Source organism: Calypte anna, chromosome Z, assembly GCF_003957555.1.
Source record: "Calypte anna isolate BGI_N300 chromosome Z, bCalAnn1_v1.p, whole genome shotgun sequence".
Classification (NCBI taxonomy): domain Eukaryota; kingdom Metazoa; phylum Chordata; class Aves; order Apodiformes; family Trochilidae; genus Calypte; species Calypte anna.
In genome coordinates, this window is record NC_044274.1 from 2,641,563 (window position 1) to 2,651,762 (window position 10,200).

General features: G+C 44.7%; 1 protein-coding gene across 1 annotated transcript in view; it reads left to right on the forward strand.

The window, feature by feature from the left end:
- LOC103534298 (dymeclin) overlaps positions 1–9,940 on the forward strand; it is a 45,269-nt gene extending 35,329 nt beyond the window's left edge. Inside the window, exon 9 of the mRNA XM_030467692.1 lies at positions 9,919–9,940. Coding sequence (XP_030323552.1) covers positions 9,919–9,926 — 8 coding nt within the window. The 3' untranslated portion in view covers positions 9,927–9,940. The remainder of the gene's footprint in view (positions 1–9,918) is intronic.
- Positions 9,941–10,200: the final 260 nt, after the last annotated feature.

Below are 10,200 nucleotides of genomic sequence, written 5' to 3' on the forward strand. Positions count from 1 at the left end.
CAAATGCAACCCCCTTAATAAGATTAAAGCACAGTTATTTTTTACTTCATGTTCTCCCACAGCCAATGGGAATGAAATATCTTTCTGCCAAGCTGTACTTTCCAACACAAGGCTGAGAGTTTTACATAACCTGATAAATACCTCTTTTTTCCTTTTGAACCAAGCCATCAAAAACATTCTCCTCCTTTCTGTCAAAGGCTTCCCAGCCAAATTCCAGGAAAGCCAAACAGATCATGTGCTTAGCAGGGTGTCAGGAGAAACTCTCTTACCAGTTACAGGTTGAAGCTTTTATTTCCTTCTCCTGAAGCCTCTTACTTTTGTTAAATACTCGAAAACTTGATGGCATTTTTAACTTGTGGGTATGTGGTAGCTGGAGTAGCGAGCAGTGAGCATTTCTTTTGGGCTTGTTTCTCAGTTTTTTAAAAAGTGGCATTTTCTAGAGTGACTCAACTTTGAGGGGGAAAGAAAAATAATATTAACTAGAAAAGAATGTGACACCTAAGAGCAGACATCTTGGTGAAAAGAATGGATGACTGAAAAAAAGAAATTGTTGGATTACCTGGAAATTCAGTTATTTCTCCCTAGAGCAAAGTGTAAATTCTTGCTTCTCAGTTAATTTGGTTTTTTTTGAATTTTCATTTTGAAGTTGCCCCAGGTCTGGAGCTGTGCCAGGCTGGGTCAGGTTGGTTTATGGCTGAAACTGTCCAGGTGACGGGACATGGCCAAAGGGACCTGCTGCTGGCTGGGAGGCTGCAGCCACTTTGAGGTGACAGAGCTTCACCCTGGTCATTCTGCCCCCATCTTACTGTGGATGAAGGGCTGGAAAAATCAAAAAGAAAAGGCATTTTGCTGCGATCTGCTGTGCTAAAGATATTTCGCTGCTGCAAAATGGTGGTGTTCCTGAAGAGGTGGTCTTGGAGTCTTGCAAGAACAGTTTTCATGTTGTCCTGATGGTATGGACATGATCAGGGAATGGATTGGGACCTTAAAGGCCATGGTCAGAGACACCTCCCACCAGCCCAGGTTGCTCCAAGCCCCATCCAACCTGACCTGAGACACTGCCAGGGATGGGGCAGCCACAGCTTCTCTGGGAAACCTGGCACAGGGGCTCAGCACCCTCAAATTCAAGAAATTCTTCCTCATCTCCAACCTCAGTCTCCCCTCTTCCAGTTTAAAACTGTTCCTCTTCATCCCATCCCTCCCTGCCCTTGTCCCAAGTCCCTCCCCAGCTTTCCTGGAGCCCCTTCAGGCACTGGAAGGTGCTCTAAGCTCTCCCTGCAGCCTTCTCTTCTCCAGCCTGAACAACCCCAACTCTCTCAGCCTGGCTCCAGAGCTGCTCCAGCCCTCCCAGCATCTCCAGGGCCTCCTCTGGTGGTCTAGAAAGGGTCAGATGGTCAGACAGAGGGATGTAGGTGAAGTGTAATACCATACATGTGCTATCCAAAACATCTTCAGATGGCAAAATTTCCAAGAATCTTAATTGAAGAGAGGGCTTGGATGGCTTGGATGTTGGCATCCAAAGGAAAATCTTTTTTTCACTGGGAAGAGTATTTGGTTCCTGAAATACAACTTGTGCTACCAGCTCCACAGCTGGAATACAGTTTTATTTATTTAATCCTTCATCAACAAATAGTTGTGTTTAATAAAACTAAACCTTGGAAAGTGAGAGCGATGTGTTTTCCACCATGGAATGTAAGGAATATGGATACATGAGAACAAGTGTTGGATGAGCAGCTGAGGAAGCTGGGGGTGTTGATCCTGGAGCAAAGGAGGCTGAGGGGAGACCTTGTGGCTCTCTGCAAGCCCCTGAGAGGAGGTTGGAGCCAGGGGGGGTCGGGCTCTGCTCCCAAGGAAGAAGGGATGGGAGAAGAGGAATTGAGCTGGAGGTTTAGATTGGAGCTTGGGAAGAATTTCTCCCTGGCAAGGGTTGTCAGGGCCTGGCCCAGGCTGCCCAGGGCAGGGCTGGAGTCCCCATCATTCCTGGAGGGATTTCCAAGGCCTGGAGATGTGGTGCTGAGGGCCATGGGGCAGTGGTGGCCTTGGCAGTGCTGGGTTAAGGGTTGGAGTTGATGCTCTCCAAGGTCTTTTCCAACCAGAACAATTATGAGAGGCTGGAGAAGAAGCCACAGCTCTTATCCCATGAATTTCCCTGAATTCCTTCTGGTCCTTTCCATCTTCTCTTTCTGTTCTGTAAGATGGAGAGCATGGGGATGAGATGGACCTGGGAGGCAGAGGAGGTGCAGAGGGGAGGATGGCTGCTGACTCTACCTCAGGTACCACTTGGCTTGCTGAAATCTCCTGCCTGGATCAATGACTCTTTTGTGGGCATAAAACCATTCCTGATGGGAATGAGGCCACAAAGTGAACACTGAACAAGCTTTGTCGAGGTCTCATTAGGGGCTTGCTCCTGCCAAATGGAGAGCCTGTGGGTCTGAGAGGCTTTTATACATTCTTATTTACCCTGTGAAGCAAATGTTTTCTTGTTTGGCCTTCCTAGATAGCTTTCTGGAGAAGCTTTTTTCCTTTGTGCCAAGCTTTGCCCTTTTTCCCATTCCTTTGGGAGCCTTTGGTGGGGTTGAGAGGCGAGCGGTATCGGGGGAATGGAAGGGACAGATTTTCCTTGGCTGAGATCCAAAGCTTTGTCTTCCTGTTGTGGATATGAACACTGCCAGAGCTGAGACCTTGTCACTCTGCTGCTGAATAGGGGAGGCAGGAAATTTGGAAATGAGAGGTTTGTAGGAGAGTTGTGGTCAGGAACATGACAAGGTTTTCTGTCGAGATGAAAAATCTCATTCTGAGTCGAAACTCTGGAAGAATTCCTAGTGATTGTTCAAAGCCTTCATTTCTTGCATTCCTGCTGCTGTTTTGGATTTGGGGAACATTTTTTTTTTTTTTTTTTTTGCTCTGAAAGGGTTGTCAGACATTGGAATAGTCTGCCCAGGGCAGTGGTGGAGTCACCGTCCCTGGGAGGGATTTCAATGGACCTGGATCTTAGGGACAGGGTTTAGTGGTGAGCTTATGGTGTTGGACTGCATGATCTTGAGGGGCTCTTCAGACTGTGGTTCTGTGCTCAACATCTTCAGAACAAGCACACAGACCTGTAGTCTAAGCCTGCCTGGACTAAAAACTTCCACTTTCCCCTTAGCTTCAGTTCACACAAAGCCCTGACATGAAGGGAGATGAATTTCTGCTGCAGCCAACATTCAGAATTGATTTATGTCCATTTATTTCTGCCATGCACATACATAAGGCTTCTGTATTTACTCTTTGCTCTAGAACATAAAGTTTTAACATGTGTGGGGCAACACAGAAGTTTTCAGGGTGCTTGAGTGTGCAAGACACCTATCAGTAATTTTCTCAGGTCAGCCTCAGCTGCCACTGAATAAGATTTCAGTGAGGTATTTAAGGTTGGCTTCTCAGCTTTATTTTCCACTTCACATCAAGTGAATGTACCTAAAATGTGTCGGTGTTTCTGAGAAACCCTGGAGCACCTGGTGATGATACCGGGGTGCCTCGAGCTCTCAAGAGGATGTTCTGCATCAGATCTTGGGTTCCACCATGAGAACTGGGAGCATCTGGTAACATTTCTGTCTGCAGTGGGCAGTGTCCACACAAGGGAGGTGCCCTGGTGTGCCTGTGGCTCAAGAATTTTAGGAAGGGGCAGCAGGAAGGGCTTATGGAGAGGTTTGTCTTTCATTTTCTTTTGGGATTTTTTTCTTTTCTCTTCTTTTAAAGGATTAGGAAGCTGAAGTCTTGCCTTTCTGTTTTTTTAATGGAGAAGTCCTCCTTTTTCAATTGTTACAATTTTTTCTCCTGCCAAATACAGGGACATGTGCCCATCTTTCCTCCACTAGCTGAGGCTCAGGGCATGCTGCTTGAGGGAGTGCCAGGATCCTCCACTTTTCCATCTGAAGTTACCACATTTCCTTTGCTCTACCATTCAGTATGGAAAGCTGTCCCACTGAGAAATCCTGAGATGTCTGTCCTGTGGAAAAATCCCAGACTGGTTTGGGTTGGAAGGGACCTCAAAGCTCATCCATTTCCAACCCTTTTCCATAGGCAGGGACACCTCCCACCAGCCCAGGTTGCTCCAAGCCCCATCCAACCTGACCTGAGACACTGCCAGGGATGGGGCAGCCACAGCTTCTCTGGGAAACCTGGCACAGGGGCTCAGCATCCTCACATTCAACAATTTCTTCCTCATCTCCAACCTCAATCTCCCCTTTCTCTCCAAGTTTTAACCCATTTCCCTTCTCCTCTCCCTACCCCCCCGTGTCCAAAGCCCTCCCCCAGCATTCTTGGAGCCCCTTCAGATATTGGAAGGTTGCTCTGAGCTCACCTGGGAGCCTCCTCTTCTCCAGGCTGGGATATGAGCTTGATTTGAACCCTTGGGTAAAGGTGGATTTATGAATCCTTTTGAACAAACTAATTTTCAGCAGATCTGAATTAAGGCTTAAATCAAGGAGGACTTTGCAGGCAAAACCTCTCAGCTGGTTCTTGACCATAGCAATCATCTCATATCTACCTGAATCCATTGCTTTGTGAAAAGAAAGTCCAAAAAATGGGGAAAAGGATTAGTCAGTAGAATATATGAGAAGTGAATCATTTGCTGAGAACCATCTTAATTGTAGTTTTTCCTCTGTATTCTTCAGGTAAATCCTGCATTAGATGTCTCAGGTTTACAGACTTTTCAACTGGCAAAGGAATGTGTCATTTCTGTGAACAGAAAGTTAAGTAGAGGCTCACAAACCTGAAGCCTTTTCTGTTTTTATCCAACAGTATAAGCTGATTTTACATTACTCCCTGAATACTTTGCTTTTGAGGCTTTTGTGCAAACATATCAGAACCTCTGCAGTTCAGAAGAGGTCCAGACCCTGAGGATTGGCATTAATAAACACAGATGACAGTGGCAAAGTCTAAGGTGGGTGTTGTAAAAACCATGGCAGAGCCTGTGGTGCTGATTTGGGGCTGAGACATTCCTTGTAGTTGTATTCCAGGAGGTTCAGCAGGCATCTTTGGAGGTGAGAGCCTAAACTTTCCACTTTATAGCTTTAGCAAAGTTCTGAGTGCTTGTGGGGAAGAAGGGACACTTGTGGAGGATGCTCTGGAATCTGTAGTGGTGGAAGGAATAGAGGAGCTTGTCATTTTTCCAATATACCAAGTGGAATGTGGGGTTTTTTGTTGTTTTTTTTTTTTTTTTTAACAATTATATTGAAAATGATGAGAAAACCCCAATTAGAACAAATGTAAAATCACAGTATTTAAGCATTTGAAGAAGGAAGATGGTGCAGCCTTCTGGTTATAGCCAAAGGATGTTGTGTGGAACAAAACACATGGAATATTTTCATGTCTGGTGGGACCACTGTGAGAAAATGTCTCCAGGCACTTTGCTCCTGAAGGTGACATCTTCAAATTAAAGAGCTGAAAGGTGTGATTTCATTTTTTCTCAATATCTAGGTGTTTAAATAAAAATACCAAGACCTTGTGTTTCTGTAGTCAACTTGGGTCTTTTGTGTGAAGTGTTTTTTCTTCCAGAGGAGCATGGCAAATGGAAGAAGCTGATGTGCATGAGAAATTACCTTGATGGGAACATTACCTCAATGTTCTTGTAGAATTTCAGAGGTTCTAAAATAATAACTGCTATAAAAAAAGTGGCTGGGAAATAGAATAAAAATAGACAGGTCTTGAAATGTGATGTTTAACAGCAGAGAGAAAAAAGAGTTGTACAACTGCAAGTGTCTACCCAGCAACAACACTTGTGGTAGGTCATGGAATAAAGATTCCTCTGGGTTGGGAAGGGAGAGCAAGTGGTTGTAAAGCTAAAGGTTCACAGCCACAAACTCCTGTGTTCCCTTTATCCAGAGGGTTTGGTAGGAAATCTTCTCCCTCATCCTTCCCTGCCCTTATCCAAAGTCCCTCCCCAGCTTTCCTGGAGCCCCTTCAGGCACTGGGATGTGCTCTGAGGTCTCCCTGCAGCCTTCTCCAGGCTGGACAGTTTTCATTTTGGGGATTGTTTGTGCTGTTATTTCTATTAAAGGATAAATCAGGGATTTGCACATCTCCTCAAGGTTGTTGCTCCTAGGTCAGAGCAGCCTTGGAGCTGGACAGAAGCTGTAGAGCCTCTGGTTTTGGTAACATTTGTTGGACAGGAATGAGATAGAGGGTAGGTAAGAGACCTGCTCATCATGGAAGGGCTTTCTGCAGCTGGAAGTGAAGCATTTTACACTTCTGCAATTAAAATGTCTTGAAGTCATCTTAGCACAGGTGGAACATGTGCTCATGAGCCACCTTCCTATTCTTGCCCAACCTTTTCTTGAATTTTTCTGTCAACTTCAAATTTCCAATGGCTCCTGTCATGCTTTTTTATTTTTGTATTGTTACAATTGCTCTCTTGCTTAGAGTTGCTTGTTAGAGAAAATGTACTTTTTACTTTCTGTGTCTCGAGTTCTGAACCACTCTGAAGCTTTGCAGAAGTTCTGCTCTATCCCAGCTGAACAAATTTCAGCTGCTGGGAGAGTTCCAAACCAAAATCTTGGTGTGGCAGCACCAAGTGATTTCACTGCAGCATCAAAATGAACAAATTCAGGGCAAAATGAGTGAGTGGGGCTGATCTGAGTGCATTTGCCATTTGTGCCCATGCTATCTCTTCAACTAAAAATTACATCATGCTCAATACAGGCTCTGTGGGGACTGTGGAAGTTTACTAAATAAATGCATTAATTGATAAGAAGAAACCAAAAAGCAAACTTGGAAGAGTCTTATCTCTTCCTCCTCTGTTTTTCTGTTCCCTTGGTGCACTCTCTGCTTCTAAAAGTCTCTCAGAAATTATAGTTTATGTGAACTTATTTTGAACAATATAAAGAGGATAAAATGTAATAATTTTTAGCTCAATCCACTAAAATGCTATAAATGTAACGCCATGAAGCTTGCCTGCTCAGGCTGGTGATTTGTCACACACCTTGTAGCTCCTTGTGGACTTTTTCTTCTTGCTAAACAGAAACCACTGCTCTTTGCCATTTGTATTTTCACTGGGAGTGGGGGGAGGGTAAGAAAACAAAACTTGGTGAGCTTTTGCAGTTTGTGTGTTGGAAAATAACATGTTCTCAATCACTGCTACAGTGTTTCTCTTCCTGTCTTTTTTTTTTTTTATAGCATCTTTTTTTTTTTACCCCCTCTGTTTTGCTTTCTCTCTTCCCACCCCAGCCACCATCAGTCCCTTCAAACTCATGACATGCCCTCAGTATTTCAAGTCCTTTTTCAAGTCATTGCAGCAGCTTACTAGGATGACAAAAAGTGACATGTTGGCAGATTGCAGGAATCAGTTCACATAAAGCATGTAAACTGTGTAAAACCTTGCTGTGGCATCTTGTTAGAGCTCTCCAGTTAATTGAATCTCAATTAACTTTCCAACCTGGTTCGGCACAGACTTGCAGCAAGCTCAAGGTGACAACCTGAAATCCTTGCAAACCTCCTGGGTGAGTTCATCCCATCTTTGTGTGGGACTGACATTTTTTTCCCTGTCTCTTCAGGCACTCTAAAGGAATAATGACTGCCTGAAGGAAAATTTATAGCTCTGTCTGGCTGGTGTGGGTGTCATGCCAGACATAATTCCTTCTGAAGTGTGGTGTCCGTTCTGGAAGTTGTCACTGAATCCTTTCTCAGGCATAGGAAGGGATTTTACAACCCCCTCAAATGCCAAATGCTTTCATCTAAAATTGAATGTGGTCCGCTCTCCATAAATTATAACCATGCCTGCCTGTGGGTGTCTTATCATTAAACTCTTCTGGCTGTGTGGGAGGCAGTAAAAGCTTGGGATATAATAGCTGATGTGTATTGTACATGGTATTTTCTTAAAAAAAAAAAAAAAATTTCTTCTGGCTGTGTTTTGGAGCCTTTTCATCCACATCATCTTCAAATCAATTAATGCTGGGTTGGCTCAAAGGGATATTAATTAAAGAGGACTGTGTCTTGTTTTGGTTTTCTCTTTGGGGCTTGGGCCAAGGGGTAATAAAAAATTAGGTAATGAGGTCCAGGGCCTCTGCTGAGTATGTGAGGTACATTTCTGCAACTTTATACTGATTTTAGGTGTTGGAGATTGAACTGAGGCTTTTGCAGCAATAGCTGTGTTGGAGCATTCACCTCTGCTCCTGTGAGATCCCACCTCAAGCACTGCCTCCAGGTCTGGTGTCCCCATCAGGAGAAGGACATGGATCTGTTGGAATGAGTCCAGAGGAGGCCCCAAAGATGCCCCAGGGGCTGGAGCAGCTCTGCTGTGAGGAGAGGCTGAGGGAGCTGGGATTGTTCAGCCTGGAGAAGAGAAGACTCCATGGGGACCTCAGAGCTGCCTTCCAGTTCCTGAAGGGAACCTCCAGGAAGGCTGCAGAGGGACTTTTCCCAAGAGTGTCCAGCCAGAGGAGAAGGGGAAATGGTTTGAAAGTGCAGGAGAAGAGGTTGAGGCTGGATCTGAGGAAGAAGTTCTTCAGCAGGAGGGTGCTGAGACTCTGGAAGAGATTGCCCAGAGAAGCTGTGGCTGCCTCCTCCCTGGAGGTGTTCAAGGCCAGGTTGGATGAGGCTTGGAGCATCCTTGTCTAGATGAGAGGTGTCCCTGGGCATGGCAGGGAGCTTGGAGGAGATGAGCTCTGAGCTCTCTTCCCACCTCAGCCATCCTGGGATTTTCATCAACTGTAGAATTCCATGCACACAGACCACACTCTGGGGATGAGAGGTGCAGGCAGCATTGACTTTGAAAGGACTTAGGACGAGATAACAGAAAGCAGTCTTAAACTGGAAGAGGAGAGATTTAGATGAGACACTGAGAGGAAATTCCTCACTGTGAGGTGGTGAGACACCGGTCCTGTGGCTGCCCCCTCCCTGGAGGTGTTCAAGGCCAGGCTGGATGAGGCTTGGAGCATCCTTGTCTGGATGAGAGGTGTCCCTGCCCCAGAAATCAGATGATTTCTGAGCTCCCTTCCAACCTCTGCCATTCTCTGATTCTTGTGGCTGCAGGTGCTCCTCTGCCTGTTTCCCTGTTCCTGAAATGCTTCAACTCAGGCAGGAGAAGTTTGGCTGAAGTCTCATTATATCTACACTGAGGATTCTGGATGTGAAATTAATATCAAGAGTACAAAGTCAGGCTGTGCATTGCTTTAGTTCTTACAGCTGAAGCTCTGTAGTCCAGGTACAGATAGAAACTGAGGGTCAACACCTGATGTGGATGTTGAGCCTGGTGGGACTTAAATTAAATTACATAGTTCTGAACCTTTGTTTTTGAATGGGGTTACAGGCTTTAGATGGATTAAGATTTAAGCGAGATACTGGCTAAAGGTTTTTGGCAGGGGTTGTGCCCCTTGCACCGCTTTATTAATTTAAATATTAATTTATTATTTAATTCCTGTCTCCCATCATCAGAACATTTAAACCTCTTTCAGTGAACATCCATCATTTTGGCTTAGGGATGATGACAGGCTTTGAGCTGGCACTTTGAGGGGACTGTTGGATGATTCTGGGATTTCTTTCTGGCCTGAAAGTAGTTAACTGAGATTTTGCTATGACTTGGATCTTTGATTTCTTACTCCACCATGTGTGTCTAAGTCCTCCCTTGGCATTTACCACCCTTGCTGATGTTCCAGCAAGAGGGTATTCTCTGGGTTGTGGTTGTTGGATTACAGATGGACTCGGTCTTAAAGATCTTTTCCAACCTCTGACTCTCAGTCACTTCAGAATTGATGATAAACTAGATTTTTTTAATCTCCCATTTTTAACTCCAGTGCCTTGCTGATTTCCAAGATGCTGGTGGGATCTCAGAGGTGTTAATCCCCCAGTTAGCTGCAGGGTAATCTACAGACAATCTTCAGCATACAAAGTGTCCATGTATTCCTTTAATATTCCCTGTTAAACCTGCTTTTCTGCTTCCTGCAGAAGTTTGATTTTATTTGAAAAAGAAGATAAAGTCTCTTAGAATCCCAGTGGTAGAGGGTGCAATTCTGCGTTCAGTCCCATTGAACAAGCTGCTGTTGAAAGAAGCTCAAACCACATCTCACCACCTTCTGCCTGCTTCTGCCTCTCCATTTTTTTCTTTACATTTCCAGTTGTGTGGCCACACTTTGAGCTGAAAACTGAGCTGGCTGAAAATTTCTTCCTTTCAACTTGCCTAAAGAAATCAATTATTTTTTATGTGGCTACATAAAAGGTCCAGAAAGC